Source organism: Juglans microcarpa x Juglans regia, chromosome 6D, assembly GCF_004785595.1.
Source record: "Juglans microcarpa x Juglans regia isolate MS1-56 chromosome 6D, Jm3101_v1.0, whole genome shotgun sequence".
NCBI classification, from domain to species: domain Eukaryota; kingdom Viridiplantae; phylum Streptophyta; class Magnoliopsida; order Fagales; family Juglandaceae; genus Juglans; species Juglans microcarpa x Juglans regia.
The window spans coordinates 12798027-12818347 of NC_054604.1; the positions used below are offsets into that span (position 1 = coordinate 12798027).

General features: G+C 36.9%; 2 protein-coding genes and 1 long non-coding RNA gene across 3 annotated transcripts; 1 reads left to right on the forward strand and 2 right to left on the reverse strand.

Moving 5' to 3' along the window:
• Window positions 1-11537: 11537 nt before the first annotated feature.
• LOC121235387 lies at window positions 11538-12092 on the reverse strand. The gene has a single exon (XM_041131735.1). It carries the CDS (start codon window positions 12090-12092, stop codon window positions 11538-11540), a length of 555 nt encoding a protein of 184 aa, XP_040987669.1.
• A 1865-nt stretch (window positions 12093-13957) lies between these two features.
• LOC121235023 lies at window positions 13958-16668 on the forward strand. The gene is made up of 2 exons (XR_005934488.1): window positions 13958-14121; window positions 16467-16668. It is a non-coding gene; the product is annotated as an uncharacterized LOC121235023 (long non-coding RNA).
• Window positions 16669-18233: 1565 nt separating this feature from the next.
• Window positions 18234-19494, reverse strand: LOC121235388 (3-ketoacyl-CoA synthase 10-like). The gene is made up of 3 exons (XM_041131736.1): window positions 19110-19494; window positions 18772-18899; window positions 18234-18293 (listed from the first exon to the last, which is right to left on the reverse strand). Exons 1-3 carry the CDS (start codon window positions 19492-19494, stop codon window positions 18234-18236), a joined length of 573 nt encoding a protein of 190 aa, XP_040987670.1.
• Between the last annotated feature and the right edge of the window lie 827 nt (window positions 19495-20321).

Consider the following 20321-nt stretch of genomic DNA (forward strand, 5'->3'; position numbering starts at 1 on the left):
TAGAAGACAGGGTCTATTAGGCTACAAGGACACTAAACTTTGGCTAGCGAGAAGAGAATATTGCAAATTAACGAGATGGATGAGTTCTGCAATGATACTTATGAGAATCCTCGGATTTACAAAGATAAAACTAAAAGATGGCTTGACAGGCATATTCTGAGAAGGGAATTCAAAGTCGGGCAGAAAGTTTTATTATTTAACTCAAGATTTCGACTCTTCCCGGGAAAGCCGCACTCTTGGTGGTCGGGACTGTTTGTGGTGACTCGTATCTTTCCCTATGGGGTGGTTGAAGTCCATCACAAGATAAAAAGCACATTTAAAGTAAATGGACAGAGATTAAAACCCTACGTGGATGAAGACCTTAACTCAGAAAAGTGTTCCATCGATCTCGCCAATAATAAATGATGAAAGGATAATGTCTACTTATAGACTTTAAATAAAGCTCTTTGGGAGGCAACCCATGTTTTTATTTTATTTGATTTATTTTGCTTAATATTATTCATTTGCTTTCATCTTGCAGAAACGAAGAGGCGAGGAGATCTCCAAGGAGTACACGACTGCACCTTCCAGGAAAATATTTAATTGGCAGAACTAGAAAAATCAGAGGAGCATCTCTTACCTTCTCTCATTGTCTTCTTTATTTTTTCTTCGTATTTCCTATTGAAAACAATGTGATATTTAAGTTTGGGAGAAAGGAAATTCTTTTATTTATTTCAAAATAATAAATAAATAATAATAATAATGATGATGTTGATGGTGGTGGTGGTGGTGGTGGTGGTGGTGGTGGTGGTGGTGATGGTGATAATGATGATGATGATGATAATAATAAAAACAATATGGTTTGATGAATAAAAAGCCTATGATAAGAATATGATTGAAATTGATTACAATTTTTTGGAAAAATTCTCATTGCTTAAGTCTAGTTGTTAATTCTTTACTTGATCTTGCTTAATTTGATGTTTTCTATGTTCAATGAATACTTATAATGATCATTAATCATTTTACATACCTAGAGAAATTTTATGTGAACTTTATGAATTTGTATGATCTCAACTTACTCTTGAACTTCTTTGATTACACTCGAGGTGAAATCCTAGATAGAATATTACTCAGGAAATGATTAAGGCATTCTTTGGACCAATTGAACCTTTCAAGCTTTACCTGTTTATTATCGTTATCCATAGCCACCTCTTTGAGCTTTATTTAATTATATTTTAGCCTTATATTTTTCTTTCTTGTAAATCTCATATTCCCTATCCTATTTAATTATATTTTGGCCTTATATTTTTCTTTCTTGTAAACTTTATATTCCCTATCCTATTTGAACTTAAATAGTAATTTCCTTACTTTTCAAGAGAACTAAGTTTACATAATATCAGAGACTCACAAAAACATAAAAGGCAAGAGAAGTAGAAGGTTTACAAGTAGAGTTAATTACAATCATATTATCAAAATCATAAGTTTGGGGGTGTGAAAAGTTAACGCGTCTACCCTGTGGCCGACGAGAGTCATACAAAATGACAGTCGAAAAGATATGGTTTATTATTATTATTATTTTTTTAAAAAAAATCCAACCTGCTAAATAGAGAGGTAAAGAGAGAGATACTTGAAAGTAGAATAAAGAAATGTATGTTGAGAGATTCATAAGGATTGAGAAGAGATGTTTGTGTTAGAAGTGAGAATGCTCTATTTATTCTATTGGTATTCAAACTTAAGTTCTCTTGCTTTGTTTGAATCCTACTTTTTATTTGTAGCCCTCACCCTAGCCTTACATTACAAGCTTAATAAAGACCTATTGATCCATGGTGATAGTTTCTATTCTACATTAGTGGAGAGTGATTTGAAAAGTAAGCCTATGGAGTGTTTAGAGATCCATTATTTATTTACTTGTTTAAAACTATCCGAGGAACTAATGATGAAGTGTGAATGATGGGCATGCATGAATGTGGGGATGGATAATGCAGTGAAATTGAGTTTTGAATTAACTTTTGGTACTCGATTGATCATGAATGATTCCTGTGAATTATATAATTTAGTCAATCTTTGAGACAATAAATTTTATGAATCAAACCAATGCTTTTTTTAATTGTCTTTGTTTTCTTCTTTACACGAGGGAGAGCGAGGCTTAAGTTTGGGAGTATTTGATAAGTGTGATTTTTATTACTCTTTTATTTATGAAAAGTGTCAGTTTTCTTTCAAATACTATTGATTTTATTTTATTTCTACATATTTTTCTTTATTTTCATGGATTTGATGGAGTGAAAAGATTTGGTGCTAAAGGAAACGAGAGGTAACTAGATCTGAAGAGAGCCGAAGAGATTTAGGCGAGAAGACTTAATGACGACCAAAATTGGCGACAAGAATTAGGCGATGAGCAAGATATTTTACCTCCTAGGCGAGAAGACTTGGCGACAAGCCTCTGAGCGGTTAGATTGGGTGACTAGTCTAACTGGCCAACTTAAAAGACCAACCTAAACGACATCATGGGCAACAACTAGCAAAGAGCTTGAAAGTAATTTTGATTAAAAAAAAAAAAAGAGAAAGAATACATTGGGAGATAGCCTGGATATGCTTGAGTATTTTGATCATAACTTTCTATTCATATATCCGATGGATGTAATTTTAAATGGGTTGGAAAGCTAACTTAAATGGCTACAAATTTATCTCTAATAAGAATTTCTAAACTCTAACTCTTGGAGTGCATAGAGGCTGCCAGAATTAGTCCTACAAGTTAGACAATTTTTTAATTGGAAATCATAAAAACATTAGGGTTTCTTTTTTACCCTATATAAGCATATCATTAGCATGAAATTGAGGGAGGAGAGTATGAGTTTTAGAGTAAAAATATTCCAGAGTTTATTCTTTAAGTTTCTTTCAAGGAGGCGGGTCTGGGCAATAGAGACGAGCCACATGCTTCATCAACATGCTCCAACAAAGAACACTAGTTTTATTCTTTTTCTTTTCAGTTTCGTTATTAACTAATTTTATTTTCTAGAGTTTTGATGTAGTCTAGCATTGAACACACGATTTATATTTTCAATTATTTTATTTTCAATATTTTCATGATTGAGTGTTTATTTCTTGTTCTTAATGCTTGCAATTTTCTAGTTAATTATTGTTTGATCTATTAAATCGCACTATGACCGTTAAGTGATTTGTGATTAGAGCTCTAAGATAAGTACCATTAGTTGAGCGAAAGTAGAGATACTTTACCGCGATTAGTGTGATTTTTTAAGAAAAATCTAAAGAACTTAATGAGTCTTCAATTAGTTAAATTCACAAACAGATATGAAATTATTAGTTGGAAGATATCTTTGGTATTGTTCGAGAGAAAATATTGAATAGTTAAGGAATTTTTATCATCAATTTGGGATAATTGAAATTCTATAATAAGGAAGAATAAATTGTGTGGGATTTGCTAGGTGAAATCAAACGTTTTAGATATATTCTTATTATCTTTAAAATCTACATTTTAATACTCTTTTCTTTAATTTAATTTAGATAATCTATTCATTAAATTTCAATTTTTTAAATAGTAATTAATTTAGTAAATTTTAGTACTCAATAGCATAATTAATCTTTGTTAGTTCGACATCCGTTTTTTTTAAAAATATTGTTACGATTCTGTGTACTTGCAGATATTTTCAGTACAACTGACGACGAAGAACTAATAACTATGATTATCTACTTTCTGGACACGATTTTAGGACATCATAGCCAAGCTAAGTGAGCAGCTCAACAATTTAGTATAATAGATTTTATTTTTAGATTGTATTTATGAAGCATTGTCTATAGTACTTATGTTGTTACAGACCTTTTTTACAACTGTTGTAACCATTGGATACCTGTTATCATGTGAAGTTATGAAATATGTTCGTGTTTTTAGGATATATTACTTCTGGTACATGTATTACTCAAAGAAAAAAAAAATTATCCATTTTGAATATTGCATATGTTAGATGCATGTTAATTGTTAGGTGTATTGCATCTTTAACTGTCATGAATGGGTGTATGTAACAATGTGTTGCATGTCCTAACGCTCCAAAGTTTGTCCGATCCCAAGCAGAATCTGGGGGTGTCACACTTCCAAACAAAATACAAAAACATAATATAATTTTTTTTAAATTTCAAAATAAAAATAATATTAAAAGATTATATTCAAATAATTTTTATCTTTATAATATTTTTATTCAACATTCTGTCATTTTTCAAAACTCAATAAAACATCTTAACTCAAATATTTTAATATTATTTACAAACCATTTCATTACTATTCACAAATATTCACAAATATTTTAAGTATCTAATCGAGGCCTAAGTGTTGCAATTAATATCTTAACTAAATCATGTTGAAAGACTTGCACGCATTTTTAGAATCCAAGTTTTGGATTAGAAGAAAAAGTTATCGCTTTTCAAACCTCATGGCCTCGAGACTTCAATGTCACTCATATAGCATTAATCCCTAAGGTCAAAAACCCCTCTAAAGTCTTTGAATTTAGACCAATTTCCCTTTGTAATGTCTTGTACAAGATCCTAGTGAAAGTTCTAGCAAATAGACTCAAACCTATCCTCTCCTAGCTCATATCCTCTTCTCAGAGTGCCTTTGTTTCAGGTAGGTTGATCACAGACAATGCCATTGTGGCCTTTAAAACCATACACACGATGCACACAACACTCAAAGGTAGAGAAGGCTTTATGGCACTTAAATTGGATATGAGTAAAGCCTATGATAAGCTAGAATGGTCCTTCTTAGCAGCAGTCATGGATAAACTGGGCTTTGCCACAAAATGGATCGAGATTTTCATGAAATGTGTGAATTCTGTATCATACTCAATCATTCTAAATGGTACCCCTCAAGATCCTTTCTCACCTTTACGAGGCATTAGACAAGGAGACCCTCTCTCCCCTTATTTATTCATCTTATGTGCTGAGGTCCTAAGCAGATTTATTAAAAGGGCAGAACTGAGAGGAGCCATCATTGGTGTCCCAATTGGCAGCTCAGGTGTACATATTTCTCACCTTTTTTTTTTTTTGTAGATGACTGCCTCTTGTTTTGCAAAGCAAACCCTCTTGAGTGGAGTAGGCTTTTCTTACCTTTAGAGACATATGAACAAGGCTCAGGTCAAAGACTCAACAAAGAGAAGACTTACATCTTCTTTAGCAAAAATACAAGACCATAAGCACATGATATAATCCTTGTTGTGGCTGGAATCAAATCATCCCAATCTTATGACAAATACCTTGGATTACCAATTCAGCTTGGGAGAAATAGAACCAAAGGTTTCAAAAGCATCATTGATCGAGTCAGGAGCAAGATTAGTAATTGGAAGATCAAGCATTTAAGTCAAGCTGGAAAAGAGATCCTCATCAAAGCAGTCCTCCAAGTTATTCCCACCTACAGCATGGGTGTTTTCAAACTCTCCAAATCCATATTGGAGGAACTTACTAGATTAATAAGACAATATTGGTAGGGTCAACAAGATGATAAAAAAAAGATCAATTGGTGTGCTTGGAACCATATGAGAAGTTCTAAAGCTGCTAGTGGCCTTGGCTTTAGAGGCCAGGAATTTTTCAATATGGCATTGCAAATCAAACAAGGTTGGAGGCTGCTTCAATACCCAAATTCACTAGTAGCTCCTTTCAGCTTAGTACTATCCCATGGGAATTTTCTGCGAGCAAATCCCAAGAGAACTGCCTCTTTCATGTGGAGAAGCTTCCTCTTAGCCAAACCTTTACTGGAAGCAGGTCTTATATGGTGTATTGAGAATGGGAAACAAACTTGTATTTGGAAGAATAAATGGCTCACAGGTCCCCTTCACATGATCCTAAGCCCTATCAAGGATTCTGACCCTGAGGTTGTGGTTGCATCTCTAATCGACCAGTCCTCTATGAGGTGGAAGTTAGATACTCTAAACTCACTCTTCTCACAGGAAGAAGTCAAAACCATCACACAAATCCCCATAAGTCTATGCAACAGCTCAGATAAGATCATATGGAATGGATCCAAAACTAGAGTCTTCTCTGTTAAAATTGATTATTACATGCAACTTTCCATTCATAAATCATCTCAGGGACAAACATCACAGATGGACTGCCATAGAGAACAATGGAGTAGAATTTGGAAGCTCCCCATGACTAGCTCAGAAAAACTTTTCCTTTGGAAGGCATGCCATAATGCATTACCTACAAAACACAACCTCACAAGGAGGCGCATCATTGTTGATCCTTCATGCCCCATTTGCTGCCAGGCAGAGGAAACCATAGAACATTCCCACTGGGATTGTCCCTCGGCTAATGATGTCTGGAACTTCTGCTCAATGTATTTCCAAAAGAAGCAGGTATCTCACCCTTCCTTCAAAGAAATGGTCCTCTTCATGCTCTCTGAATTGGAGGAGTCCCTCTTAGTCGAGTTCGTAGTTGTGATTTGGAAGATTTGGAGGAGAAGAAATGAGCTAATTTTCAAGCAACAATTCACTAACCCTCTCACCCTATCCATTCAATCAAAGCAGAAGCTAGAAGATTTGAAGACCCTGCTTTATCCTACCTCGACACCTTCTCCTTTACTTGGGCACTCATTAACCCATTGGGAACCTCCACCTCCTGACGTCTATAAGATCAATTGGGATGCAAGTCTTCAGAAACATCATTGCACTAGTGGCATTAGTGTTGCTATTCAAGATCATGCAGATAACTTTATTGCAACACTGAGGATGACAAGTCATCTATACCCCGATTCTCACCTTGCTGAAGCTTATGCAGCCCAACAGGCAGTACTCCTAGCTGCAAACATTGGCCTCCACAAGATCATCCTTGAAGGGGATGCCCTGCAGGTAGTGAATAAACTCCTAGGCTCAGCTGAAAACTGGACTCAAGCTGTATTAATCTCCATGGACACCAGAAACATACTCCACTCATTCAAATCATGGTCTGTGCAACATGAAACAAAAGCATCCAATGAGATTGCTCATGTACTAGCTAGGAATGCACTTACTAGTGATGAAGTCCTTATAGATCTTGAAGAAATTCTTGGATGTATTGACCATTTGGTCTCTTCATATTAATGATAAAAACTTTGATTTCCCAAAAAATAAAAAACTAAACCTGTTTTTCCATTCCTATAAAAGAAAGTATGTAGCAGTAATATATATGTCAAGTTGATAATGATGCTCATATATATAATATATATACTAGGATCTTATTGAGTATAAAACACTCATATTATATAGGAAGTTCAATGTTATGTCCTTCACAGAATGATTTTACATTCCTAATAAAAGTTTCACAATCCCAGCACTTTTGTAGTTTTGACCGAATCCATAAATCTGAAATGGAAATGTCTCAAGCTTTTTTGTTGCAATACTTGGCATCGAACATCAGATACTCCATGACTACAAGAATGAAAGGCAAGTTAGGTTCATGGCTCTCAAGTTAGACATGAGTAAGGCCTATGATCATGTGGAGTGGAGCTTCCTCTCTTCTGTAATGAGCAGGTTGGGGTTTGATTAGTCTTGGATCTCCCTTGTACTAAATTGCATCTCCTTAGTTTGCTACTCTATTTTGCTTAAAAGTGAGGCCCAAGCCCCTTTCAAACCAACTAGGGGTTTAAGGCAAGGGGATCCCCTATCTCCTACCTCTTTATCCTTTGTGGAGAAGTATTATCAGCTATGTTGCAGAAGGCTGAACTCATTGGAAGTATTTCGAGTGTCCCCATGGGTAAAGGTCCCCAAATAGTTAGCCATCTTTTCTTTGCTGATGATAGCTTACTTTTCTATAAATCAAACTCTCTTGAGTGGAGCAACCTGATGAGGCTTCTTAGCATCTATGAAAATGCTTCTGGACAGGTACTAAACAAGGAAAAGTCCTCTATCTTCTTTAGCAAAAATACCCCACTTGAAAACCAGAAAACAATCTTGAGCATTGTTGGGGTCAGGACATCAGGCTCCTTTGAAAAATATATGGGGCTCCCTACCATGGTTGGCAGAGCTAAAAATGTAGCCTTTCGTAGCCTTATTGACAAAGCTTGGACAAAGATCACAAATTGGAAGACAACATGCCTCTCAACAGTAGGAAAATAGATTTTACTCAAGTCAGTTCTGCAAGCCATTCCTACCTATACCATGGGCATCTTTCTCCTCTCTCAATCCATCACTAAGAGGCTAGACCAATTCTTGAGGAAGTTTTGGTGGGGTTCCAATAGGGGTCAGTCCAAAATTCAATGGGTTAAGTGGAGTTATCTAAGTAGAGGGAAAGACCAAGGTGGGTTGGGTTTTCAAAACTTTAGCATCTTCAACCTTGCTCTCCTAGCTAAACAAGGGTGGAACATTCTCAATAACCCAAACTCCCTCTCTGCCCAAGTTCTTAAGCAAAAATACTTCCCTTCTAAGAACCTTTTAGAGGCCACAGTGGGGTGCAGACCATCCTTGGTCTGGAAAAGTATGTTGGCAGGATTGAAATTGCTTAAAGAGGACCTCATACAGAGAATAGGAAATGGACACAAAGTTAAGATATAGGAGGCTAGATGGTTACCAAGGCCTTACTCACTGACACTAACTAACAGGAATACTAGGTTGGAATGGGTGGCAGATCTCATGAACCTCGCCAAAAGAACTGGAATGAACCTTTACTCCACAGCCTATTTTCCCAGCAGGAGGTGGAGCTCATCAAATCCATCCCTATCAGCTTGGGTAACAGAGAAGATGGATTAACTTGGGAATGGACCAAAAATGGACTCTTTTTAGTCAAAAGTGCCTATCACTTACATAGGGAGATCCTGGCAAGGCAAGAAGCAGGGCCCTCGAAAGTTCATGCACAAAGTAGCACCTGGAAATCCTTACGGAAACTGCAGGTTCCCAATGCAATTAGAATGTTCCTTTGGAGGACTTGTAATGAGGCTATCCCTACCTTCTCAAACCTGCAGCAGAGAAAATTGAGAGAGTAACTTATGCCCAATCTGCCACCTTGAAAGGGAATCAACGGGCCATGTGTTATGGGGTTGTAGTGCTACTCAAGATGTATGGGGCCAAGCAAGTATCAAGGTTATGAAGATTTCCATGCAACATGATTTGTTCCGAGACATTTGGGACCAATTAACTGAAAAATTTACCAAAAGCTGAACTAGAGGTGACAGGATCAATTGCAAGGCTTATATGGAATAGAAGAAATGAAGTAGTGCATGGTAAGGAACTCAGACATCCCAACTCTATACTCCATAAGGCCTATGCGACAAATAGTAAACTCGCCACAATAGATACATTTGCGGCGATTTAATTCTTAGTAACAGTGAATAAAAAGCACCAGAAATGGCATTTTACAAAATTAATGAAAAATTGTTGAAGACTATTTTCGACGAATATTTAGTCATCGAAAACGAGAAGTTCCAACTTTTTTTAATATTGTCGAAAATGAGCGGTTCTACTTTTGCGGCTACATTTAAGCTTTTTTGGCGAGTTAATATCGCTAAAAAAGCTAATAAAATTAAAATCCCCGCATTTTATTTTTCTTCTTTTCCTCTTCTTCTTTTCCCTCTAGCGGTCCCCCCTCCTCCCTCTCTCTCTCCCCATTCTCTCTTTTCCCTCAACCCACATCGCCGCGCACAGCCTGTCGCTAGCGACTCCACCACGCCACTGACATCTCACCTCGACGGCCACCCCCTCCTTATCCCCCAGCCACCACGCCGGAAATTTCCTTTTTCCCGAATCTGGCCTCACCTCTCTCTCTCAGATATCTCTATATCGCAGCCGATAGGGGCGTCGTTTGCTACCACTCACACCTCGATGCCATCGCCAATCCTCCATCAGAGCCCCCTTCTCCTCCACACCTAGCCCAGCAACTCGAGGCCCTCCGTCTCTCCCTTTTTTTGTTCACAACCCAAGGCCACCAGCTCTCCCTTGGATCATTGAAGACAAGGCTCTACCTTCCAACTAGTGATATGATGTAAGTTATTGTTCTATGTTATCTTATACAATTTAAAATAGGTATCTCCATAGAATTTTTCATGCTTGTCTGTGATATGCTGCTATTTTTTGTACTCAACACAATTGAACTAAACAAAACCCAAATCCCATCGAATTTGGCATTGTATGTATTTTTACTCTATGACTGTCTGATTTGGTTGCTTGTACATTAGACTTTAACTTAAATTACTAGCTTGTGTTTGGTAGCTCACAGGCTAAAAGTTCTTACTTTTGCCGGAAAATGGGAACATTCTTACTGTTGTTGTTTTTAAAATAAATGACAAGCATTTATAAATGTTCTTATGCTGCCCTAGAAGATGAGATGATCTATATTGTCATATATGGAATTGGCACTCGTAAATAGATAATGGATGTCTTGTACCTTGTCAACCAAATTTAAACATTTGCCTGACTTCTATACATTATAGGTCGTGATTTTGGATTCCGGTCTAGGAAACCAGCAAAAAGGTTTGCTGGCTCTTTCAAGGGCACTTTCACAGAGGGGAATGGCAAAGAATATGCAGGTATACTTTTTTTTTTTTATGATTGAATTTCTCTAGCATGTTTGCTAGTTAGGTGGGTGTTTTGTATACTTCCCGTGTATTGGGGTAAGACCTTTTTTAATCTTAAATAAATTTACATGACTCAAATAAAAAAAAAAATTGTCTAGCATGAACTTTTTTTTATCTAAAATATTATAAAATTTCTCAGGTGATTGGGAAGGCTCATGTGCCAATTGTCAAATTAGGCCATGGTGTTTCATTTCCTTTTGCTAGTTTTCTCTGGTGCAATCTGGCTTCTTTACTTCAATATCAATATTTTTATAAATTCCTGGAATCTAATATAAATGATCACCATCTGTGTTTAGTTACTTGGAGAAATGCCATCCCAAAATGGGAACTTTCCTTTTAAGTCAAAACTCAGAGTAGTCCTTGTAAATATTGTTTGTTTTTCTGCAACAGATGGTATAAATATGTTATTCTGCAGAAGAAATTGTCAAAGATTGCTTGTACCTGCAGTCTGGAAGTCATTGTTTTCAAGCTCAACAATTTATTTTTGGTGAAACCTAAACTACCTAGTCCATGAATATGTAATTGAAAGTGGAATATAGGAAAGGAACGTGAGATAACAAGGCACCTGCTTGAGCTTAAATCCATCTCAAAAGTTATTTCTCTTGGTGGAAAGAATATATCTTGAAAAGGAAAGTTGAAAATTTGGAAATGAAATTTGAAATTGTTTGTAGAGGCAAATGTTATTGTTTAGCCAGGAATTCAAATAATTTATAACCATGTGCAATTATGCACTTGGGTACGTGTGGTTCACTTAAACAATACCTTTTGACATAAAATACTCAAGGTACATGTGTTTTCCTTCATATTTTTTGTTGCATATGTAAGGCGATGTGTTGTGATTAATATTTTCAAGGTAGTGGAATGGGGTGATGGGTACAATAATGGTGACATCAAAACTAGAAAAACAGTCCAAGCCATGGTACTAGCTCTGCCTTTTGTCAAGTATACATCTCTTTTTCTCTTTTTTTTTTTTTTTTTTTCAAATAGAAGACTGATTCCATTGAAAAATCGCTTATAACATCTCTATGTTTACAATGGATTGAATACCGAATGGACATTCTTCAATATCATATACATCCTCTGGTAAATTTAGAGCAAACTTTGCTAGATAGTGAACAACCTTGTTGGCCTCCCTATAGGTGTGAGTAGCTGACCACTGGCTGCAAGAATTCATTAGGTTCTGGGCATCTTCAATCAGCAATCCCCCCATGCTCCAGTTAGAAACCTGCTTCTGCAACAAATCAACCACTTGTTTTAAGTCACCTTTTAGAATGACCTGCATGAGCCCCATTTCCTTGCAGAAAAGTGCTGCCAGTAGAAGGCCATGTGCTTCAGCATCAAAGGGCCTGCCTTTCAACCATCTGGAGGCTCTAAGTGCTCCTATAACCTGACCTTGGTGGTCTCTAATTATCACTCCCGCCCCAATCTTGCATATACCAACACTTAGAGTTGCATCCCATTGTGCTTTATAGTAGCCCTCTACTGGTTTTAGCCATTTATGCACCCTTTGTGCAGCCTGCATTGGATAAGTCTGGGAGGTGTTGTTTGTCTCTTGGAAAGAAACCATATCTGCTTTTGCTTTTTGGGAGACTACAATAGGGTGAGTGAACCCTTTACCATGTAGTACTTCATTCCTTCTGTCCAGATTCCCCTTAGTGTGACTGCCACTTCCTCGAGCTCGCTGGGATCAAGCTGCTCCACTAGTGTAGTCCACACATTAAAAAATAGATCAGTATAATAAGACATCTTCTGAACTCTAATGCAACCCTGATTCCACATGTCCCTAGTAGTTGTACATCCCCAAAGAACATGGCCTGAAGTCTCAGGATCAGTCCTGCATATTGGACATATACTATCTTCCACAATTTTCCTCCTCTTCAGGTTTCCAAGTGTAGAAAGAGCTTTACTACATGCTCTCCACAAAAATAACTTAACTGCAGGAGCTACCTTCAGCTTCCACAATGCCTTCCACATAGCTTTGTCCCTATGCTTGCTTGAAGTTTCCCCTCTAGTTCAGTCTCCAGTTTTCTCTGAGTGTGGTAGCCACTCTTAACTGTGTACTGACCAGTAGTATTAGGCTGCCACACTAATCTATCTGCTCTGCCTCCTATACTGATGGGAATGGCTTTAATAGCTTCAATTTCCTGAATAGAAAATATTTGTTGTATGAGATCCTCCTTCCACATTTTCAGGTTAGGGTCAATGAGATCACTCACTTTTTCACACCAACAGTCAGTAGCTCTAAGTGAAGAGATCTGGAAAGTTGGAAAGGAAGGGACCCACCTATCAGTCCATATGTTGATGCTATGCCCATTCCCGACCCTCCACATGAGTCCTATTTTAAGTAAGGGCAGACCTCCATGAAGGCTTCTCCAGGCATAGGATGGCTCAGATCCTAACTTGGCATCCAACAAACCCACGTTTTAAGTATACATCTCTTTATTGGCTTTCATATGGTTTTAGGATTTTTAATATATGAGTCATTATGTTTTCAAGTCTTTGTTAAACAAGATAAACTTATGTTCCTCATGGGTTCTTGATCTAGAGTCTAAGCTCTTGTCATCTCTCTCTCTCTCTCTCTCTCTCTCTCTCTCTCTCTTTCTCTCTCTCTCTCTCTATGTGTGTGTGCTTACTATTTGTTTCTTCTTCTTAGCTTCAAATGGGTTTTGATTTTTATACTGAAATGTGTTTGGGGGCGGGTTTCATTTTGTAATACCTAAGTCCTACTACGTAGGTCCTTACGACATTTTTTTTACTAATTCTTTAAGTTAAATATTTTGAGATAAAAATTTTTACTACTTTTAATTATTTTATTTTAAGATGAGTATGCTTTATTTTTAAAATATGATTTATTAAAATAAATGAAGGGTATTATTTTTAGACTTTGAAATATTTTCCCTTAAGTCTTTTAATTTTATTTATTTAGAAAATGACACAATTAATCTCTACCATTAAATTGGTAGGTGAAAGCATTCTTGAGATGGATTGATCTCCACCATCCATCTTCCAAGCTTATGTGATAAGCTTTGACCAAGCAACTAAAGCCCTGTATCCCTTTCACCCGTAGGATTCCCAAGACAAGCCATTAAGCTCTTTACACCCATAGGCTTCTAAAGCAAGCCATTGAGCTCCTTTGACCCATAAGCTTCTTAAGGTAGCCATTGACTTCACTTTTCATTGCACCCATCGTCCAAAGCAACACAAAAGGAGAAGAAGAAAAATAAAAGCTATTCTAAGGCATTCCCCCCCTACCCATCGACCCTCACCCAAGAGAAAAGAAATGAATTTTTTTCACTCCCTTTCCAAGCAAGCTAAAGCCAACCCTCTCTTCTTCTCCTCTCTTTTGATCTTCAAGAAACCAACTCCTCTCATCATCTTCAAGCTTATGACTCCATAGCAAGGTAAGAGTACCCTTAAATTCTTCTCCTTTGTATATTTTAAATTTAGCCATGGTTGATCAAGTGAGTTTTCTTTTGATGAGTTTTGATGTTTCGGTTTTGGAGTTTAAAACAGTGATATCGTGTTGCTCTTCATCCACACGGCTATACCTCTATTTGGTCTTCCACTTGTGTTTTGAAATGGGCTAAGAGCTTAAGGTAAAATCCTAAATTGACTCATTTATTTTTAATGTGATTTTGGAAGCCAACTAAGTTGTTTTAGCTTGTGTTTTGGTGTAGTTAAATTCCTATGTTGAAAATAAATATGTATGCCTTATTTCTGGCCCAAACTGAATGGTATTATAGTTGTTTTGCTATGTATTTTCCTATATTTTGAAACTACTATGTTGTTATTAAACTTGGTTTAATCATAGGTAATGATTATAGTGATTTTAAAATATATATGTTAGTATCATGTGCATTGTGCTGAGATTTGGTTGGTAATCTATTTTTAGGATGCTAGAGGTCTGATTTAAAGGTTTTGCTTGGTTCTATAATTTTATATCTTGCTTTTGAAAGGTATTAAGTGAGTAAATCACAGCTTAAGTGTTTAAAGGTTTTAAAGTTTCTTAATGAGTAACTTTGCTATACCTTATACTACTTTAATTTTAATGGGAGGTTTTATCTAAACTAATTAATATATTGCTTATGTGAATAAGTTATAGCTTAGTTAGTTTAAATATAAGAGATTAATTGTGCATGAGGTATTATGATATGCAAAGCTGTCCAAGTATTCCTAAGTCCATGTCATGCCATAAAAATAGCTCATTTACGTTGTCCCTCGCTTGGTTAAATTCTACCTAACCCAAGAGTTCAAAATATTGATGAGCTAACATTTTATAATGAGGGACCACAAGGTGATTTAAAAGGCATGTTTCTTAAGCTTGTTTAGCCCACTTGAGATGCATAAATCTATTTTAAGGCCCATTGTCGAGAATTCCAAATTTTATCTCCTAATGTCTATAACCCAAAGTGAGCCTGAACCAAAGAAACTTTATTTGAAGCCTATGAATTCTTAATTAATTTTCATGTAAGTTTTTAAAATACCCCATGGACAGCTAACATATCTTAATATTTAAGTTATTTTTCTTGTAAGTCGAGGTGAGAAGTAGTCATTTGGGTTAATGTTAAGCATAGAATGGACGTTAGATTGTAATATCGTGGCTTTCTCTTTTAAAGGGATGGTTAAATAATATTGTATGAGTATTAACACGCTTATGCTATTTATTGGAATATGACCTATATTGATGATGGAAGTAGCAAGGAGCATAAACGTAAGTAGCTATGACCATACTTCTTACACCAAGCTCTCTTTATGAAAGAATGTCTCTCTCTTATTGCAAATGTTCTTCTAAAGAAAATAGTAAATGTATATAGTATGTACAAGCTCTTTCTTGATAGCCCCTGTTAAGCACCCTATCGATTATAATTGTGTGTATGAGTATAAAGTAATGCTTGCATGTAGGTTCTAAGTCATGAGATTTCCATACATTCTCTCGCAATAAACTTATTGATTATTCCTATATGTAGTATAGTATGAAAGTGTATCTTTTTCATAAAAATACATGTGCATCGAAGTAAGAAAGATGATAAAAATGTTTTGATTGAAAATGAAAGGTAATGAATGTCTCATGCCTTATGCTTCAAGTGATACTTTAAACGAGTTTTAAAATGCCCCTATAAACTGATGCTTTCAATGACGCGAATAAAGTGTTTTAAAATGTCCCTATGAACTGATGCTTTAAATGATGCGAATAAAATGTTTTAAGATGTCCCTATGAATTGATGTTAAATTATCCCTATTAACTGATGTTAAATTGTTCCTATGAACTGACGCTTTATGGATGCCATGAAAAATGATGTTTAAGCTCATGCTTTTAAAATGATGTTTTTTCATGAATGCACAGTTAAATGAAGACATGATGTTTAAGTTCATGCTTTTAAATTACATTTTCCATGAATGAACTTTTAAATGATGAAAATGACTGAAAGGACTGAAATGAATGAATGAAAGAAATGATTGAATGAATAAATGCTTTAATGTATGAAAATATGTAACGGCCATATGAATGAAAATGGTACCAAAGGAATGGGCAGATTGCAATGCCGGGTAAGTAGTACTGGTAGTGCACCCAGTGCTGCCCCTGACTGATATGGATTCCCAATCTGTGGCCACGGGTGGAATCCAGGTCCAAAGGAAGACTACTAACCCCAACACACGGGGCGTAATAGTGTGTACCGGCCAAAGAAAATGAAATATAAAAGTATAGTTATTTCTTAAAATGTTTATGCATGAAGGCGTAGTTATTTCTTAGAATGTTTATGCATGAAAGTATGACTTATTTCTCAAACTGTTATGCATGAAAGTATTGTCAAGAATTAGCAAAAATGTTTATGTATGCATGTTTTCCAAATAAAAGAATAGATGCCTAGTACGTTCACTGCATTGTGTACACTTACTAAGTATTCGACTCACTTTTGTTTTAAATGTTTTAAACTTCTAGGTAATGATGAAAAGGCTGGGGAGCAAGGCATTACTGTAGAGGGAGAGGCAGAAGCTTAAGATCTTCCCTAACTAGAACAGTTATGTTTATGGATGATGGGTTATGTTTTTATGAACGTATGGACTCTAAGAGTCTTTTATTGATGAATGTTCGAATAGAATGTCCATCAAGTGTTCCATTTATTAAATTAGAAATTTAGAGTATACGTGTGTCATATCCATGCGGATCGCATGTTATTAGAAGAAAAAAAATAAAAAAGAAAAAGAAAAAAGGGAAAGAAAATGAAGTAAAGGACATGTATGTACGTCGTGATCCCGACCTTCCTGGGACGGGGTTGTGACACATTTTCTTGATTGACTGTTTTTTCAGAGGAGGAATTTCTGCAAGAGATGACAGTAGGCTTTAGTCTGAGTCATTTTCAACATAGGAAGGCAAAAAATTGGGAGGACCAAATCTTAAATTCATCTCCAAGGTTTCATGTTCTTGATGTGATAAAGCAAGAGGCTTCCCAAAACAGCAACTTATACAGTCATGGAGAGGAAGAATTTCAGGCAGCTCGATCTACTTGGTCACAAGTCATGCCAGCTTCTTCCCCTGGGTCATATGCCACTAGCTCTAGTAATAATGATATATATGACTTCTCTTATAACAAGATGAATAGCAAGAATCAACATCCAGGTCATTCATCTGAGGTAAGAAAGATTTAAAAAAAAAAATTATATGCTTACTGAACATATATTTTCTAATCTGCCGCTCCCTTTCCCTAGAGTGCTAGCACAACCACTGGTGGGGTACCATAAGAAGGCTAGGGTTCAGTCTTCTTCAAGCCAACCACCTTGTAAAGAACCCAGTTAATCTGTACTGTGTTGTAATGAGAATGTTGTAATGAGAAATGGTATGGGAATGGATTAATGGTTGCTGTTTGATAAAACGAACCAGAGTCACAAAGAAGATGAAGATAAAAATGGCTACACCTTGGGGTATTCGAGGTCCCCAATTCCCCCCAAAGAAAATACAAACTTGTTTCAACAATAATTTTCCAGCCCCTTTCTCGGTGCCATTTCTGGCTTACATATGGAGGTAGCACATGACTATCAGAACTATGAAAATGCAACACGTGGAAAGTAAATAGAATGGAAATAATAGATTGCAACAATTATTAATCTAAATGGCAAGCTATAGACGACTTGTAGTTTAGCTTCCTTTCTTAGCCTTCAAAATGGTACGGTTTGTTTAATTGGGGATCGTAACAAATTCTCTCCCTTTAAAGAACCTTGTCCTCAAGGTTGCGATATTGATGCAACTCTATAGTATTGATGAGCATGTGCAGATTGCTAGTGATGATTTTCTTGTCACAACCCAAGCGCATAACCCGACTGTTAAATCTCCTTGCAATGCCTGAGACTTGAAGATAATTGCTGAACCACCCTTTTTGGATCCCTTGGCTGCAACTGTCTTTGCAACACTAGATCCACATCCATTAAATGACCAACCATGGTATGAACACTGCAAGTTGCCGCCTTCATCAATCTGCCCTTCTGCAAATACCTTGGTCTCAAGTGTCGAGAAAACAAAAGTGAATCCGGCACTCAACATTTCTACCACATCCTTTCCCTTTCCTCTATCAAATGGCCACAAGATTTGTTTCTTTATCCAATGATACTTCCATATTTTTAGCAGATTTATTCCTTCCCACCACAGAACATCTCTAAGTGTCAATATTGGAAACAATTGAGGTGCACTAATCATTGTTCCAACCACTTGTAATCAAGAGCTTGCTTCAGCTTCAGTATCAACACAACTCATCCTGTAGACATCTTCCTCATCCTTTATCACCACAATTAAGATTGAGAATATGACATTATTAGGGTGTAACACTCTCTCAAGCAACTCATCAGGCATGTTAAAGACAACCCAAGAATATTTTAAATAAATCTCATAGCAAAGAGTCTCTCTCATTTCCATAAGGCAATCCCACAATATAATAGTAATCTGCTTACTACTTCGCAGGATATTGACCAAGCTTTGATCATCCTCAAAATTTTGTTCAAACATATAGTGCAACCCCCCAATTATCATAGGTCCCTTCAGCGTTCCCCTCCCAGCACAAAAAATGAGTCTATGCATTTTATCGAGCATGTTGAGTGCAAAATCCGCACAACCATGCATACCTTGGATTGCTATGGTCAAATACCAGGTAGTATTAAGTGGTCATTCCAAGGCCAAGAAAAAACCAAATTCGGTAGTTATGAAAGGAAGGTATGAACACTATAGTAGCACAACAAGCACCCAAAATATATAATACCTGAAGCACACCACTGGTTGAAGAATTAACATCTGGTGCTTGCTGGTTCTCATCATAGAATGAAGACCTCGCAGCGGCTTCTAGCTCAAGAAGGGTCGCCACCGGAGCACTCCTTGATACATTAATGTCTGACAATAGTTTCTCCATCCAATTCTCCAAGAAACACCTTCTCTCTTCCAACAGAGTTTAGCTTTTTATTTTCAACATCTTCTTTGGAGGAGCTGGATGCAGATATTTTGAAGGAAATGCCTTTTTGACTTAAAAAAAAAGCTTTAAAAAATCATTAAATCTTCTTACCATCCCTCGAATTGTGGTGATCCCTTCTGGCGATTGTATACCAACTTGAATCCTGTAAAACACCACAGCATCTGAACCTCTTAATTTGGAGAGGAAAATCCAAGAAGGAATTGAGATGTAGTAACTCCAACCAATATGGAAATCAAGTGGCCAGACAGTGTCACAGCCATCCTGAAGCATGTCTCTCGCCAAGTCCACCGCTATGATCCGGGCACTACACCCCATCCCACCAAGTTTGTAGCTCAATATGTTTCCCCTCATCTTGTAGTGATTTATTATCATAGCCGACAACGATGGGGTTGGGTTAAAGATGCTGCAGTTCACTACCCAGACTCCTATATCCTTTGGACGCACCCTGGTTTTCTTGAACAGCTCGTCAAGGGCCCCAAACATCACGGCCCACACCTCTGCTAGACCTTCTTCCATGGTTGCGGAGTTTTCCGTCGACATGATAACTAACCTTGGGATGTAGGTTTCTTTGCCTATGCTTGATGATTGTAAAATTCTCTTCTGGAATTCCAGGCTTGCGTAGTCGAACTTGCTCTATTTCTCATCGAAATGGAAGGCAAGAAGGGATGAATCCGAAAATTCCTCATGTAACGGCGTCGTGTGTCTATGGGTTTGCTGATGTATAGCCACCAACGACTCCACTGCATACTACTGCGTTGCGGGTAAGGTTTGGGATTTTTTTGGGTTAATAGGCGAGTGGGTGAAGCCCCATGGCCACGGAGGATGCCATACGAGATGTGTAGAAGCATCCCTGCACCTCTGATTAAATTGAAATGAAATCGTCGAAATATATGACGGGTTAATGGAGGGAAGAAACGAAATCCGGAGAGGGGGGTTTGAAGGTTGAGACAATAAGATGGGTTGTCGAAGAATTTTTGAGAACACACAAAATAGAAATTACTTTAGGAACAGCTTCTGTGGGCACCGTAGCAAACTCTTCCACCTCTACTGCACTTTCTTCTTCGTCCTCCTCGTCTTGACATTGACTAAAGATTCTTGCATCCTCCCATATTTTTGCTGCATTCCATCGAGTATTTCGCTCATATGTTCTAATTTCTCCAAAATCTTTTCCAGCAACAACAATTGCTGTTTATTTAATTATACCACACCCATGAAGAATCGGTGGCTCTGGATACCAATCGTAAAGAATCTAGTTAATCTATACTGTGTTGTAATGAGAAATTGTATGGGAATGGATTAATGGCTGCTGTTTGGTAAAAAGAACCAGAGAGTCACAAAGAAGA

Bases quoted from the DNA above. Each gene is read 5' to 3' on its own strand.
- LOC121235388 (XM_041131736.1), bottom strand. From the start codon at position 19,494: ATGGAAGAAGGTCTAGCAGAGGTGTGGGCCGTGATGTTTGGGGCCCTT. The intron at 18,900-19,109 runs GTATACAATCGC...AACTATTGTCAG, and splicing joins GTTTTACAGGATTCAAGTTG to ACATTAATGTATCAAGGAGT. The intron at 18,294-18,771 runs GTATTATATATT...GTGGTGATAAAG, and splicing joins CAACCAGTGGTGTGCTTCAG to GATGAGGAAGATGTCTACAG.
- LOC121235387 (XM_041131735.1), bottom strand. From the start codon at position 12,092: ATGGTTTCTTTCCAAGAGACAAACAACACCTCCCAGACTTATCCAATG.